At 36.7% G+C, this 16558-nt stretch overlaps 3 protein-coding genes and 1 long non-coding RNA gene across 7 annotated transcripts in view; 2 read left to right on the top strand and 2 right to left on the bottom strand.

Annotated features, from left to right (window-relative positions):
• Nucleotides 1-2243: 2243 nt before the first annotated feature.
• Nucleotides 2244-5288, bottom strand: LOC106306565. 3 transcript variants are annotated; one of them, XR_001263167.1, is made up of 5 exons: nucleotides 4765-5283; nucleotides 4459-4541; nucleotides 4330-4376; nucleotides 3882-3980; nucleotides 2244-2575 (listed from the first exon to the last, which is right to left on the bottom strand). It is a non-coding gene; the product is annotated as an uncharacterized LOC106306565 (long non-coding RNA). The 3 variants fall into 3 exon arrangements; XR_001263166.1 differs by having other exon boundaries at nucleotides 4330-4541; nucleotides 4765-5286; XR_001263168.1 differs by lacking the exon at nucleotides 2244-2575 and adding an exon at nucleotides 3101-3184 and having other exon boundaries at nucleotides 4330-4541; nucleotides 4765-5288.
• Nucleotides 5289-5644: 356 nt separating this feature from the next.
• LOC106304315 lies at nucleotides 5645-6708 on the bottom strand. The gene has a single exon (XM_013740724.1). It carries the CDS (start codon nucleotides 6634-6636, stop codon nucleotides 5845-5847), a length of 792 nt encoding a protein of 263 aa, XP_013596178.1. The 5' UTR covers nucleotides 6637-6708; the 3' UTR covers nucleotides 5645-5844.
• Nucleotides 6709-9280: 2572 nt separating this feature from the next.
• On the top strand, nucleotides 9281-10144 carry LOC106303433. Its single transcript, XM_013739702.1, has 3 exons — nucleotides 9281-9653; nucleotides 9718-9779; nucleotides 9896-10144. The coding sequence occupies exons 1-3, from the start codon at nucleotides 9281-9283 to the stop codon at nucleotides 10142-10144; spliced, it is 684 nt and encodes a 227-aa protein (XP_013595156.1).
• A 1365-nt stretch (nucleotides 10145-11509) lies between these two features.
• Nucleotides 11510-16558, top strand: part of LOC106303909 (probable small nuclear ribonucleoprotein F) — a 12236-nt gene continuing 7187 nt past the window's right edge. The window contains exons 1-5 of one of the 2 annotated variants that reach the window (XM_013740267.1): nucleotides 11510-11629; nucleotides 11884-11971; nucleotides 12054-12091; nucleotides 12261-12325; nucleotides 13189-13191. In XM_013740267.1, coding sequence (XP_013595721.1) covers nucleotides 11624-11629; nucleotides 11884-11971; nucleotides 12054-12091; nucleotides 12261-12325; nucleotides 13189-13191 — 200 coding nt within the window. In that variant the 5' untranslated portion in view covers nucleotides 11510-11623. Of the gene's footprint in view, nucleotides 11630-11883; nucleotides 11972-12053; nucleotides 12092-12260; nucleotides 12326-12548; nucleotides 12734-13188; nucleotides 13192-16558 lie in introns of those variants that run through there. The other variant, XM_013740266.1, reaches the window with a different exon arrangement.

Below are 16558 nucleotides of genomic sequence, written 5' to 3'. Positions count from 1 at the left end.
CGATTTTACTTATGTTTTGGTTACAAAATAGGTATAAATCAAGTACTTTAAAACCGAAGAACCGGATGGAACCCAAAACCCGAAAGTACACCGGGTTGTACCGGTTCTTTGAAGATTTACTAATCCCGATCCGAACCCGATAAAACCCGAACCGGTCCCGAACCGAATTTTTATATAATCCGAATGGGGCTGATTTTGATAAACCCGAAAAACCGAGACCCGATTGGACAAAACCGAAACCCGATTGGGACCCCGAATGCCCAGGCCTACTTGCCACTTCCTTAAAATTCCATTTATAGTTAGTTAAACCAAACTCATAGTTAGGCTTGGACATAAATTCCATAATCCGAAATCCGAACCGAATCCGAACCGAAAAATTCGATCCGTATCCGGTCCGAAATGTAAAAAATACCCGAATGGGTCTTGTAAGGTGGTACAAAACATATCAGAATCCGAAGTGTTATTAACCGAACCCGAACGGGTAACCCGAAAAAATTGAAAAATCCAAAAAGATATCCGAAAAAACCGTTCCAAATGTTCAAACTAATATACAATATAATTATATGAAACATGAATATATACTTCAAATATTCAATTTCATATTTATTTTGATATGATATCTAACAATAAAGTATTTTAAATTTAAATAACTACCTTAAATGCTTAATTATATATAAATAAGTATATATTTCTTATGTTTTGCTTTTAAATTTTAAATTTTATTTCGGGTATATCCGAACCGATCCGATATAACCCGAATCCAAATGATATATGATTACTTTATGTGTTCTATGATGTGGTATAAAATCGATCCGAACCCGACCCGTACTTGCAAATTTACTAGAATGAGACCTAGAAGGTGTTATAAAAACCGGATCCGAACTCCCATGCCTAGTCATAGTAATTAACTAAGCGACGCATAAACGAACCCCCATGCCTAGTCATAGTAATTAACTAAGCGACGCATAAACGAAGTCGTTGCACGCAGGAAGGTCGTACGGTGTCGTTTCTTATACCATCAATTCGTTTTCTCCGGTGAAAAGCCTAGCGTCGGAATCGGAACGGGGAATGTCTCACAACGATACGACGTCGCTTTACCAGTCGTCTCAGTCGGACATCGTCGAGATCGAGAATATGATCAACAACGACGGAAGCGTCCTCCCTGCTCGTCCCTCAATCCCCGTTACATCCTCACCGTTCGTTCAATCCAACCTCCCAACGCTTCCTCAGGATAGTGAGTAATCCGAAGCTGATCCAAAGCTTTCTCCTTTTCGAACACTTATGGATGCATGAATCATAAAGATCTTAGCTTTACTGTAATGTGATATGAGCATTTTGGTACAATAGTATCCTGGAGACACTGAGAGTGCATCTATATACTGGTGCTTCTTGTGGCGTTGCTCTGTTTATTGCATTTTCTTCTCTTCTCATTCTTTCTCTCTCTAGTTTCCAGTCCGAAGTATTTGCCGTGGCATTTGCACTACTTGCAGCCGGAGCAGTTATCCTCACACTAAATGTCCTGCTCCTGCTAAGCACACACTTGATTCGTATATCAGTAAAAGCCACATACTTTTTATTTCTCGTTACAAGTTTTGATTTTTTTAAGCATCTCACTTTCGCTGTCTTGAACAATATGATTTTTTTTTCAGGGAGGACATATAATCTTCTTCCAAAGCCTAAGAGCAAGTGCAACGGAAGTCCGACGCTGATCCTTAGCGTGCCACCATATGCTGAGTTGAATAGATTTATATTATAAAAGGCAAATAGTGTAAGGATTTCATCGGATCAGTCCGTCCGTAAGAGGTTCAAGGACTTGATCCTTAAGACAGGTGGCAACGGGTTATTGGGCAGGTGATGTTTTGAGTTTGGTTTTGTCGACAATTTACGGTTCGTTTTGTTTTTTTTTCAATCGATTTGGAGATTTTTGTTTGAAATTAGGGTTTCATTTGATGATATCTACAAATATCCATAATATTCTCGGCATTCGGGATGATGTTCACGATACCCAGGCACATCATCGATTGAAATATGATTTAATAGAAAATATTTGGAACAAATTTGGTGATTCATAATCATGTTGTATTTTTAAATTTAATCATCTTAAATATTTATAAGCTCTCATGTTGTATCTTTATATTTAATCATCTTTTTATCTAATCATGTTTTATTTAAATTTTACTTTCTAAAATTATATAAAAAAATAAAAATAAAAAAAATAATATTTATATACCTAAGGATTCCGCAATGGGACTCACTATTGGACTCACCATTTCGATTCGGATCCTTAACTATTTAAACAAAAACAAAACAAAAAAAAAATATTTATCTATCTAAGGACTCCGCAATGGGACTCACCATTGCGGATGCTCTTACCTTTTGGGGCTACTGTCTATTCCCACTGGACGTTGGAGCTGTGATCTGCATGTTGAAGGACAATGTGATACTCAAAATGATCGTTGCCTGGAGCTCTTGGGCTGCTTATCCTTTCATGAGCGCTGCAGTGAACCCGAAAAGAAAAGCTCTCGCACTTTATCCTCTCTTCCTCATGTATGTCATTGCCATTGATTGATTCGTTCTGAAAAATTTGAAAATCAGATATATCTTCTTTGATTTAGTGAGTAGATAGAGAATTCTTCACAGCGAATTGATCTGAGTTCCGCAAGTAACTTATCAATATCGGCAGTAAAGGTCACACGATTAAACCTTCAACATAATGACAATCAAATTCACAAAAAAAAAGTGTTGCTCTTCAGACAGTTTGCTTGCAAGATACGTCATCTCTTTCTTACTGTTTAAATTCATTTTAACCTCTTCAGGTGAATTGTTACAGTTCTCTCAAACAAAACAATCGTTTTTAGTTGCAAAAAAAAAAAAAAAAAAAACAATCGTTTTTTTTAATGAAGAAAAAACAATAGATGAGCTTAATAGTGAAGTGAATGATTCTTTCATTTTTGAAAAGTGAAATAGAAAAATGCCAAAGAGAGTCAGTTTCAGAAGGTGCCATCATAACAAACCCTAATCTCGGAACGATGGTGATGCATAATAGAAGATCCTTCAATGTTATTATCACCTTAGAAAATGCAAAAGAAAAAAAAAAAAAATTTGAGTTGGGCTATAGAATGTATAGATTTCCACAAAGTGGAAAATATTACTTTACCAGCTGAGGATTCGGTGTTGTTGGAAGCTGTAGAAAAAATAAAAATATATTGGTCTTGAAGTCTTGAAGTAAGTAAAGGGTGGAATCAAGGACTACTTACTATATAGAAATGCATTTACCATCGCTTAAAGAGCATCAAAATACAATTCAGTCAATTTTATGTGGTTCCGGGTGGTCCTGTAGCCTGGCCTATCGGTGTAATGATAAGCAAATTGAAACCTCTATCTATGTTTTCTCGATAATGTTGGGTTTTTTTTTTGTAATAGTAAGGGAACGTATTTGTCATCTTTAAGAGCTTGCATGCAAGGTAATTTTTGTTTTTTCTTGTATAAGTCTGGCATGTAGTCGAAGTGTATCGTGCCTAATATATTTTTATGATGGAAAAAAATTCTTATATTAAGCTGTATCAGAACATAATTAACCCTATCACCCCTATGAATTTCTTAATGACTTTTTAATTAATAAAAGTAACCTAAAAACTTTAGTTAAGAAACTCCCATTTTGAGTGGTCCAATGGGAGTTTCTTAATTAAAGATTCTTAGAAAGAAAAAAATTATTAATACAATGCAAATGAAATACAATGCATCATCCAAAAATGAAATAATCTATATCAGAAATGGCTGAAAATTCCTAAACCCGCTTTATCTCTAACCCACATCACAAGACTTGGAATTTGAATACAATGCATCATAAAGATAAAGAGAATGGAGAGTGTTGAGATTACCTTAGAGACGGGCTTCCTCTTCTTCTCAATTGATCAAAAAGAACAGAGTGTTCCCATTAGCTTTCTACCATCTGTAAGCAGCACAAGTAGCTCTCTTTCCTGTATTACCATAAAGAGCAGAACCAACATCCGTAAGTAACTGATGCAAAATGGTTTATATTCAAAAGCAAATAACCCACATGAGACTGATAATAGACCCATATCACTAAAATCTACAAAAACGAAGATTACGAACCTTCAAACTTAAATAAAAAACTCGAACATGACTCATATTCAAAACATGTCAAACTCTGTATTTCTAAAGTTGAATCAAGAGTGAGCAAAAAATGTCATCACATTTGATACTTTGCATTGTAAAAGTTGCAGAAAGTTCTCACTACCATATATACTGAATCACACAGGAAGTAATGGCCAAAGGAAGTGCAGGACATAGTTTAAGTTAGTTTACCTCTAATGAAATAGTCTCTCCATGATATGGTAACGTCAGGTTGAAATCTTATCGACCAATACCATGTCATCATCTATGATAATAAAGAGTAAAGAATCGAATCTTGTTGGGTTTTAAAAAAGTTTGTACCTTTTGATGCTTTTCACCGTCCTTAGTCATCTGCCTCTTCACAGCATCTGAGACAAGTAATTCAAGTCGTGGACTGAAGTTATCTAACCCAAAACACAATACAAAACCGAGAAGCATATTATACAAACTTTGTAAACTTTATAAACATCAACAAGAACCTCTATTTCGGATTTTTTTTTGTTAGCATAGGAATGTTTGATTCAATTCGCTAATTAAGCTTCAAAAATTCATTCACCAGAGAATAACACTACCAAGATGATACAAATAGATGTTGATAAGGAACCAGAGGTAGGGGAAGAAGAGAACCTAAAATAGAAGAATTAAAGAGAGAGTTTTGTGGGAGAGCTGTCCTCTTATGACGGTAATCAGCGTCCAAATCATGCTGTCCTCTTCTGACGGTAATCAACATCCAAATCATGTTGTCCTCTTGGTGGGTTTCGAGTGCTCGTCTGACGGAGAACACGGAGAATACGCCGTGATGACCGACAAAGTCGTCGATCGTCTCTGACGGAGAAGCCGAGAGAAGAGGTGGTGGATTTCGTCGGATGACGGAGAAGATGAGAAAACAAAAAAAAAAAAGAGAAAAGAAGATAGAAAAAAAATCTGGTGCCTTTCCTTTGCTGACACGTGGTTGTGAAACCCCAATTAAAATCGATTTCCAGAATCCTCACTTAAAGATCGGTAATGAACTTTATAATTATTTTTGATTTAATTAAATCATCTATTTTTGTTAAAGACCCGGTTAGAAACCTGAGATAAACATGGTCTCACACATGAATACGGTGAAAAAGATTTGTAAGGAAAATAAGTCTAAAAAGCAATGATTCAATTCTAGAAGTATCTGAACAAATAGAAGGTGAAGGTCACAATCTCTAAGATGGAATTTGTATTATTATCATACCTTTTATCAACCATAGATTTCGAAGCACAAATAAATGCTAAAAATATATAATTTTATGTCTACATCACAGAACTCAACTAGTTGCAGAGAAAAAAGTGAGGTAATAAATTTTGGTCACGTCCTTCTCGTGCCTCTTCTGGATCATCACCATTCATTCTTCCCACCAACTAAACAATTAAAACTTTTGAAAATAATATCTTAAATATATATTTTTATCATTCAAACAAATGAGCTGAATACAAAAGAAAAAAAAAATATATATAACATAAAAATGGTATATGACGAAATGTTATGGTCTAAACTATTATCGATATTGTTTCACCAAATAAATAACAATATCGACATTCTTTCACACAAAAAAAAAAACTTTACAATATGAGAATTACAAAATTTTATAAGAAATGACAATTCTCTCCTTCTCAGTCAACGGCAAAGCAAGCAACCACGCAACAACACAGACTGGTTCCTAGGGATAATACAGTAATTTACGTATGCGGAACCCAAAGCGGTGCCGTTGCAGCGACGCTTGTGGGCTCCTTGCAACTTAAGGCGTTGAGAAACCTCCAAGAAGGAGACGGTGACGTTGCTCGAGATCTCCGGTTAGGATGAGACGGAAACATGACCGGTGGAACATTCCGGCGAGTTTTACGACTCTTTATATTCCTCAGCTCGATCTCTGGTGGGAATTTAACTATACCAAACATGATCACATACCATCTAGGTCTTACACTCTTTCCACTTCCTGACAACACTGTCTCAGTCTTAGCCTTACCTTTTGTCAAAGAAACATTTTCTGGTGGAGGATCTGCGGTGGTTAAACGACGTGTGAGCTTGCGATCATCTAAAGAACGGCTTGTTCTCATAGGCCCGACATTGTCGCGTGCTAGGGGAGGGTTTAGCTTATTGCCTTGTATAGCAGACAAGGACTCGGATCTTGTCCGAACTCGTGGGCTGATGTGTTCAGGAGGCGAGAAGAGGGCATTTTTGTAATTTAATGGGATGATTTTGCCTCGGTAGATAATGTTTTCTGCCGGAGAAACGTCGTAGGAAGTTGAGGTCAAGAACTCAAAAGGTTCCGTCGACGGTTCACCGTGGTCTTCAGTGGTGGTCGTGGTGGCGGTGGAGCTAGGTTTGTTGTCGTTGATCAGGGGAAGGTCTCGGAGAGAGAGTGTTTCTTCTTTATCTTCATCTTCTTCCTCTTGTTCTAGTTCCAGGAGATCATGTAATGGTTTTGTGAGTTTAGGGGTTTGGAGATTGGAGTTATGTGAAGCTTCCATGTCTTTTTAGGAAATAGAGAAAGGTTGAATGAAGATTTTGAAAGTATCAAGTTTTTGTCACCACGTATTTATATATACATGGCCTCCTAGAGGGCTGGGTGGTCAAATAAACTTACAACTTACAAGATTTTTTTTAATTGGCAAGGTTATTTTACGGGTTATATAATTCTTTAGGTGTTTTATATACATAATGTTTGTCGTTTTTTGACTCGTCCAATTTTATGTGGTTATATAAAATTTAATTATTTGTGAAATTTCAAATTGCTATTTTGATGCATAACTAATTGTTTATCTCGACTAATTGCTATACCCTCTTTGTATCATTTGAAAACAAATTATAAGCACCTTTGTCTCCTTTTTCCTAGTTTGTTGGCTAAATACGCCCTTAAAAGTTAAAAAACTTTTTATTGTTCAAGGGTTTTCATGCCCTTACAACTTTATACCAAATAAACTTTATTTACTACTCTGTTTTCATTGTCATAACAAAGAAAATGTATATAACATTTTTGTTTACATTCGAATCCCACTCTAGAATCAGAGTTGCAAGTACCAACATCACCATTGATCCAAAGCATCCTTTTTATATTCGAAAAATCTGTTTCCGTACATCTATCATTTTCTATATCAAAATCGTCATATGTATATATTATCCCTAACGCATATTAAAATTACATACTTTAGAAACATATAACTTGTAATAGTTTCCTGGACTACATGCAATCTCCAAATTCATTGGTTAACTTGTACTCACCGATTTTTGACCAAAAAAAAGTGTTCTCACCGATTATTGTCAGCAAACTTACAACCAAATCGTCTATATGTTTTACGTGTCTCCGAACAGAATTCCACCTAGTATATAATTATCTGACAAACTGTTTTGTTAATAACAAATTAACAATCTTACATAGAATTGACCCCAAGATATTATGTATTGCTAATAAATCAAAACCAGCACGTGCGTTTTCTTATTTGTGGGTTAATATATCATACTTATACATGAGCTAAAAATATTCACAGCATATAAGATTAGTTATTGTATGTGATTCATAGTTATTGTCTATCTGATTAAGTTTCATTTCTTCTAAGAAAATTGTGTGATTCATAGTTATTGTCTAGAATGATAGTGATAGATATAGTCAAAAAATAAAAAAATTTCCCAATCTAATTTGACTTTCTATGAAACAGAGATATGATATAAAACTAGTTGACAATAGTTTATACTTTTCTAATGCGTAATATAGTGCAACTAGTTTCGAAGTTCAAAAGTTCCTCCTGATGAGAGGCGATAGCCATCATAATACTCTGAAATATGAATATCGTATTTGTGATTTAATAAAAACTAGATCTCGATCCGCGCAACCGCGCGGGTTTTTGTTTTCATTTATTTTTATATAAATATTTTGTTTTTAATTCTATATTGATATATATTATAATATATATGTGTCTATCAATTTTTAAAACATAATAAGTTTGCTGTATATTTTTTCATTGAATAGATTGTTTCAAACTTTCACATGTATTTGTATCTTCTTATATATATATATATATTCAGATTATTATTTCATTATTAAAATCGTAACTATATATATAAAGATTAGTAAAATATTGTTTTATTATCATATTCAAAGATATTGTAAAATTTCACAAATTTAGAAAGATTTTAAAAAATTAAACTTTTCGCTTCATAGATTTATATTGTCGAGTAAATAATTAAACATTTAGTTTTTGTTTAATTTTTAAAATAAACTATATAGTTTAAATTTTGTTTTCCTTGGTTTAAGGTAGTAAATATTAATCATTGTTAGATAATATGATTTTTGTTATTTAAAAAAAAATCCTTATAATTTTAAAAATTAACATCGACAAATATTTAAATATTTAGCATATAGATTACATAGGTATAGTATTACAACATTAAATTATATCTATTTAATTTATACTATCTATAAATCTAATGGATCATCTATTGTTTAAATCCAATTATTGATAATCCAATAAAATTGTCAGATAATATGATTTTTGTTATTTAAAAAAAATTCTTTATAATTTTAAAAGTTAATATCGACAAAATTCATATAGAGGTATAGTATTACAACATTAAATTATATATATTTAATTTATACTATTTATAAATCATATGGATCATCTATTGTTTAAATCCAATTATTGATAGCCCAATAAAAATTTCTGGTAGGCCCAAAATTTAAATGATAAGTTAGATATTAAATGTAACATGAGTTTCTATGAATAGGTATATTAGGTCCATTTTTAAAAAAAAATCACACATGAATCAAAGTTGTGACTTCTGTTTTAATATATAAGATGATGTAAATGTACACATCTTTGCTGTTGTTTAGGGTGGCTTAAAATCAGTTTATGAATTGTTATAAAATAGCATATTGTAGATATGAAATATTTTCTAATTTACTATAGCTACTTAATTAGTTGCTTCAGATTTTTAGATCTTTATTTAAAGATATATAAAAATGTTTAAAACGTATATACAATCTCAGAATGTACGACTTAGAATATAGCATATCATTCCATTAGTTTATAAGTTAGGCATGTGTAACTCATGTATTAGAAGGAAAATTTATCAATGCATATACGATAGTTAACGAAACAGTGGAGGAAACTCCCGAAGATGAGAGCTGTTGCAGTGCAGTATTTTAAGGTGGAGATAAACAGTGGCTCTACTACTTTTTTCTGGTTCGATAGATGGTCACCTTTGGAGGTTCTTATTGATTTCACTGGAGGAAGAGGCTGTGTAGAATTAGGTATTCCAATAAATGCAACGGTGGAGAGAGTCATTCAAACTTATAGGAGAAGAAGGCGTAGAGTTCCTATTTTACAGCAGATAGAACAAGAGATTATGGCTCTGCAGGAGAGAAGTCTTAATCAGCTGGATGATGTTTGTTTGTGGAAAAGAGAGAGTGGTGACTACGCATCGGAGTTTTCTACTTCCCAAACTTGGAACTTGTTACGAGAGAAGAAGCAGAAGGTTCCCTGGTCTAAAGGTATTTGGTTTCCGGAAGCCACACCAAAATTCTCCTTTATGGCATGGATTGTCATTCATAACAGGCTGGCTACTGGTGATAGGATACTTAAGTGGAATCCTCAAGCAGTGTCTGTTTGCTGGTTATGTAAAACACATTTGGAGACTAGAGATCATTTTTTTTTCGAGTGTGAATATTCAAAGGAAGTCTGGTTGGGGTTAACTAGAGGCTTAACAGGCAGTGGAGTGTGTCAATGGTCGCAGGTTATGCAGATACTGATCAATGGTTTACATGAAAGGGTAGTGACGTTCTTATGGAGGTATTGTTTCCAATCTGTTCTTCATGCGATTTGGATGGAGAGGAATACTAGGCGTGTGGAGGATAAAGCTCTGCCAACTTCTTGTCTTATGATAAAGTTGGACAAGCAGGTCAGAAACAGAATTACTTCTTTGAGAAGGAAGAATGGAGGTAAATATGAGAAAGCAATGGAGGAATGGTTTAAAAGAAGGTGAAGAAAGGAGTATAGAAGTTAAGCAATAGATATGAGTTCTTTTTTGTAATAGGAAGCAGTCCCCTCTGTAAAAAAGTTTTTTTGAAGTGAATAAAATTTAAAATTCTTTCAAAAAAAAAAAAAAAAAATAGTTAACGAAACACCAAATAAAGTGATGACCAATTCTCAGTAGACATAAATTTTAAATAGGAATAGAAATTTATATCAAAAAGAAGAAAGTCTACACAAGAAACTGTATGAAGCATATTATTTGTAAAATATTTCGAGATTAGTAAAGAGGAAGACTAAGAAGACATGGTGATTGGTTACAAAAGAAAGTAAAACAAGTGTTGAGGTATTAATCGGTGCGTGTAACTGAAGTTAGCGAGAAAGTGATGCCAAACTTTCGTCAGGCGACCAGATTAAGTTTGGATTTTTCTTAATCTGGATTTCCAAATATAGTTTGGATTTTTCTTAAGTATACTTTACAAACTTGAAGAAGTGGAAGAGTAATGAAAGGAAATCAATTGCCAAAGAACATAACTAAAGCAAAGCAATTAGAGCCACAGACTCCACTTTTTCAACTTACGCTGCAAGGCTCAAGTCATAATTAGGCTACTCATATCAACATTGCTTGATCACAAAGTTTGATTTGTTTTCCCTTTTTTTATAACAATTCCGTATGGTGTGATGTTACTATTATCTTCAAACGCAAAAAGTATAATGATTCACACAGTTCGCTTAAAAGTTTTTCTTTTTGTTCAAACAAACAAAAAGCATGATATTGATAACCTTTTTAATAGCATGCCAAATTTATATGCGTTTTTCTTTATCATTATAAATGAACACTTTTATTTAATTTTTGACAGAAACATTTTTATTTATTTGACATAAAATGGAAAATACTTTACACTAAGTGGATACATATCAATAAAAGGAATTTAATGGGTGGTTTACCCAAATTCTTTTGTCATATAGGTAAACAACTCGTGGTAATCATTTTGATTTGGATTAATAAATCATACTATATTAGAATTCTAATGGAATATAAATGATCTAAACTATTAATTGGCTGGTCAAAGGCAAAGCCGGCTAATTGATTGTTATGTTGGTCGTATAGGAAAGCCGAAAGAAATTTTGCTAGTGTAAAGATCAAAGTCAATGGCATTTAATGGACGTTTTAATAAATCAACACACGTCTAATCCCAAAAAAAACAAGAAAGGTTAAAGTAGTTTCATACTTTCATTAGTAAAGTTTGATAAATATACATGCTTTGGACAAGCCCAACCCAATTTGGATGGACACATAAACACATATAGTAATTATGGTTATTAATGGGCCGTAATACTCTAATCATGGGCCTCTTGAGAAATATCACAAGAGGCACACTTTTGTTCATAGCAACGAATCTAGAAACCGAAAAACCCTAAGCAGAGATCGAAGCTAAGAAGACAATTTGTTTCCTCCCACTCTTCGATACGTCTCTTCGTTCCATCATTCATGGCTGTAAGTTTCGTTAATCTGAGCTTCGATTTCTTTTTTTTCTTTCCTTGGTTGAGCTTAAAGGTTGTAACTTTACTTGTTCAAGTAGCATTAGAACTTTCAAAAAAGCTGCGAACTTTGGTGTTTCTGAGCTCTGATTTTGCGAACCCATGATTGTTTTAGCTGATAAGACTTCGAAAGATTTAGGTTTTTCTTATCATGATTTCTTCGAAGCTTGGTTTAGTAATTTGTTTTGTGTATTGGTGAGATTTGTGCAGACCATACCGGTAAACCCGAAGCCGTTCTTGAACAACTTAACCGGAAAGACGGTTATCGTCAAGCTCAAATGGGGAATGGAATACAAAGGTAATTATCTTTTCTTTTTTAAATCATTATGAGTTTTGATATGATAACCAAAAGCTTGTAATGTTTCTTATCTATTTTACAGGTTTCCTCGCCTCTGTTGACTCCTACATGAACTTGCAGGTACTTTCCTTTAGCGTTTTTATGAGGATGCTAAATTAGGATGAAGTTTTGAACAAAGATTGATGTTGTAATGTTAAAAGATAGAAATCAATTTAGTTATACAGATAAGCCTATCATTCTTTTCAGTTTAGTCATTTGAGTTTGGCTATACTGTTTTTTTTTTGTACAGCTTGGAAACACTGAAGAATACATCGATGGACAGTTGACTGGAAACCTCGGAGAGATCTTGATCAGGTAATCTATAACCACATTTTTCTTAACTTCATTCTCAATGTTACCACTTCTTCATTATTGTTTCCTATATATGTAAATCCGTTATATGTTTTCAACAAAGTTGAAGTGAGACTTAAGAATTGGACTTGGCTTTTAACTGAACAAACATTCATTCATCATCTTAACCTAGCTGTGTTAAATTTTTGGATCCCTTGGTTTTAACTTACTGGCTTTGTTCAAACAGATGCAACAACGTTTTGTATGTCCGAGGTGTGCCAGAAAATGAAGACCTCGGAGACGCTGAACAAGACTAGCCTGTGCCCGTGGACTTAGAAATCGCCAGATCTTGTTGTATTCTATGAGTATCTTAACCCAACTTGTGATATTTATATTTCAGCTTTGCTGTTACTGTTGCTGAATCTTTTGATACGTCGAAACTAAAGAAAAGCCACAAGCAAAAGACCGAAAAATAAGAAAAAAGAAACAGAAAGATCAGTAGACAAGCGGCGGCGATGGCCATTAGGGTTTCCTTTCGAATCTATCACCATATGTTCTAATCGTCACCCGATTATTTCAGCTGCTCAGATCCAGTCGAGCTGTCCAAGATCCACCTCAATCAAACCCCAAACCGTTCAGTCGTCTTCAAAGAAATGGGAGATTAAGGCGAATGTCATTCGCGTTCAGTGACCGGCCTTCATAAAGGAGACTCATCCGGTCATAGTCGTGTCCATTAAGCCGGTGTGGCTTCTCAGTCAAAATTCTTCGAAGCTTTGGGGTACCCTGAGATCTAAAACCCTAAAGTCGAGATGAATCGGAGCAGGAAGAGAAAAGAACCATCTCTCCTGGAGGAACTTAAGGAGTTGGAACTGCTAGAGGAAGGCGAGATGGTAGATATTCCAGACTTGGAAGTAGAGGACCTGATCGAAGAAAACACACTCAGCGTAGTAGTTCGCTGTCTTAACCCCCCATGTGCATAAGGTTGGAGGTCTGGTGAAGGCGCTTCCCCCAATCTGGGGTATGGAGGAGAGAGTTCGAGGAAGAGGGGTGGGAGAGCATAGAGTACAGTTCACTTTTACCTCAGAGAACGATCTTCGGCATGTCCTATCCAAAGGACCTTGGTTTGTCAATGGATGGATGGTGTCCATGGACCAGTGGAACCCCAACCCACCACCGGAGTACCAGCAACGCATCCCCTTCTGGATAAGAGTTCGTGGCCTTCCTATCCATATGCTGAAACGAGAAATTGTGGAGAGCTTGCTAGGACCTCTTGGGGAAGTTGGACCAGTGGAGCTTCACGCAAAAAACTCAAACTCTTTGGAATATGTGCGAGCAAAGGTTAATATCAACACTGAAGAGCCGCTTCAATTCCGTAGAGTTGCGAGATTCAGATCAGGAGTAACTATTCCAACTGAGTTGGAGTACGAAAAGCTGATTAAGGTCTGCTACACATGTAAGCGCCTTACCCACGATCAGTCAAGATGCCCCTTGCAATTTAGTACACTCGAGGATCCAAGTAGAGGGACTTGGGAGAGGAGCAAGGAAGAAAACCTAATGAGGAAACTTCTTGAAAAAGAAGTTAAAGCCAAAGAAGCTCTGCAGAGAGGTCCTGGGAAAGGGGTACAGATAGGCAACACTCTTCAGAGAGAAAGTACAAGAGCAGGGCGAGCTCGAGACTCGGGTCCATGCAAGGAAGATAAAAGGAAAGGCAAAAGAGTAGCATCGTCGCCCCGAGTAATGTGGAAGCAGAAAGTTGACAAGGGGGACTCGAGAGCGACGAAAAGTACAGAAGAATCCACTGCGAAATCAATCTCCACTGGCAAAGGAAGCTCGGACGTACTTAAAGAACCAAGATCAGTCTTCAAAAGACTTGGTAGTTCAGAGGATGGAAACGGACCAGGAGGTAGTAAAGGTCGCAGCCAGAATAGATCGCAGGAGCATGATTTAAGAGTAATGCTGAGTGGAGGATCTCAGGGGGAGAAAGTGGATGGAAAATCTAGCAAAGGAAGTAGGAGTCCACCTACGGTCTTTGAGAGATTGAGCAGCCCAATCTTCTCTACCCCAAGAGAGAACAAAAGGCAAGAGTCTTCTGCTGCTACGAAAAGGAGAAGGCAGAGTGGTAGCAACGAAGACAGACAATCAAAGAAAGCTAAGCGCGACTCCTTTGAGAAAGAAAAGGCATCCTCCTCCTCGGTCTTCCTCAGACTGGGAGGAACAGAAGTGGGGACAGGAGGAGATGTAGATCCCCAAGCTGATCATTCTGCTTTTGTAGCAGCGTTCACACCAGTTCAATCTGCTCGTGGAGCAGCACTTTTCCCAGATCATTCTGCCTATAGGGTAGCATTGGCAAGTGGAATCAAATTGAAACAAGGGTTGATGGGTAATTCCAACCCTTCGAGGTCCATATGAGGATATTGAGTTGGAACTGTCAGGGGTTGGGGAATACCCCTACAGTTCGACATCTACAGGGATTGCATGGTCAGCATTTCCCTGAGATAATATTCCTCAGTGAGACCAAAAGTGGAAGGAGGTACATGGAATCAATAGTGGAGAAATTGGGATTTCATGGCCTAGTTACGGTAGATGCGAGAGGGAAGAGTGGTGGACTGGCAGTGCTCTGGAAGAATTCATGCGCCGTAGAGGTGTTACAAGCCAACAGTAGAGTGATTGACTTGAAGGTGAGGTGGCAGGATCAGGTCTTCTTCTTAACATGTGTGTATGGAGATCCGGTCAAAGGTAAAAGGAGAGAAGTGTGGGAGAGGATTGAGAGGATAGGAGCGGAGAGAAGTGGAGCTTGGATGCTAACCGGTGACTTTAATGAGATCCTTGATCAGTCAGAGAAGGAAGGTGGAGCAGAACGTGCAGAGAGGGAGGGCCAAGACTTCATGAAGCTCTTGCTAAACTGGGGACTATGGGAGATACAATACAAAGGCAATCCCTTATCGTGGGCGGGGAGAAGGTGTAATGATCTAGTACAATGTAGATTGGATTGATCTGTAGCAAATCAAGAATGGTTAAATGTTTTCCCACAAGCCACCACCTTCTATCTCCAGAGCGTCTGTTCGGATCACAGTCCTATTCTCGCCTCCTTGGACGGTTTACAAATGAAGAAGAGGTTTTCTTTTAGATATGACCATAGGTGTGTGAGAAGAAATGGTTTTGTGGAGGTAGTGAACAACAGTTGGAGGAGTAACGCGAATGGTCAAGCAGGTTTGATGTCCAAGATTGTGGTTTGTAGAAAGGCCATCTCCAACTGGAAAAGACAATCGAAGCCAAACTCGGCTGTGCGTATCCAGGAGCTCCATTACAAGATCGATGAGGCTCACGACAGGAGAACTACAGACTGGAGGAATTCCAAAAACTCAAAAAGGAACTGGACGAGGAGTATTATAATGAAGAGTTGTTCTGGATGGAGCAGAGCCGCCTGATTTGGCTAAGATCAGGGGATAAAAACACCAAGTTTTTTCACGCTGTTACCAAAAACAGGAGAGCCCAGAGCAGGATCAAAAGCCTCATAGATGGGAAGGTAATGAGTGGTTCTCAGAGGAAAATCTTGGGAGAGTGGCTGAGAATTATTTTAAAAAAGCTCTTTGCGTCGGAAAGTGTGGGGTTTGAATTAGAGGAGTGGTCAGAGATTCCAACCATGCTGTCCCCTAGCCAAAATGATGCTCTGATGGCCCCAATAACGAAGGAAGAAGTTAGGAAAGCGGTGTTTGAGATAAATCCAACTAAATGTCCAGGACCAGATGGGATGAACGGATTCTTCTTCCAGCAGTTTTGGGAAACCAACGGCGACGATATTACAGCCACGATACAGAGATTCTTTGAGTCTGGTGATCTGGAGGGGGGCTGAATAACACGAACATCTGTCTGATCCCAAAGTCCTTGACGGCCAAGAGTATGAGTGAATACAGACCAATCAGCCTCTGCAATGTGGCGTATAAGATAGTCTCCAAGCTTTTGGCAAAGAGAATGAAGAAAGTCCTACCAAGTGTGATCTCTGAAACACAGGCAGCTTTCGTGGAGGGGAGGCTGATCTCAGATAATATTCTGGTTGCACATGAGCTGCTGCACGCCCTTAGTTCAGACAATAAGTGCTCGTCGGAATTCATCCCCATCAAAACAGATATATCCAAAGCATATGACCGAGTAGAATGGTCATTCCTGGACAAGGCGATGCAAGGACTGGGCTTCTCAGATGCATGGAGGAAACTCATTATGAGCTGTGTCTCATCAGTTAGGTACCAAGTTCTGATC

The sequence above is a fragment of the Brassica oleracea genome, chromosome C7 (genome assembly GCF_000695525.1).
Source record: "Brassica oleracea var. oleracea cultivar TO1000 chromosome C7, BOL, whole genome shotgun sequence".
In the NCBI taxonomy this organism is placed as follows: Eukaryota; Viridiplantae; Streptophyta; class Magnoliopsida; order Brassicales; family Brassicaceae; genus Brassica; species Brassica oleracea.
The sequence above is the reverse complement of the archived record's forward strand: the minus strand, read 5'-3'. Positions and strand labels throughout refer to the sequence as shown.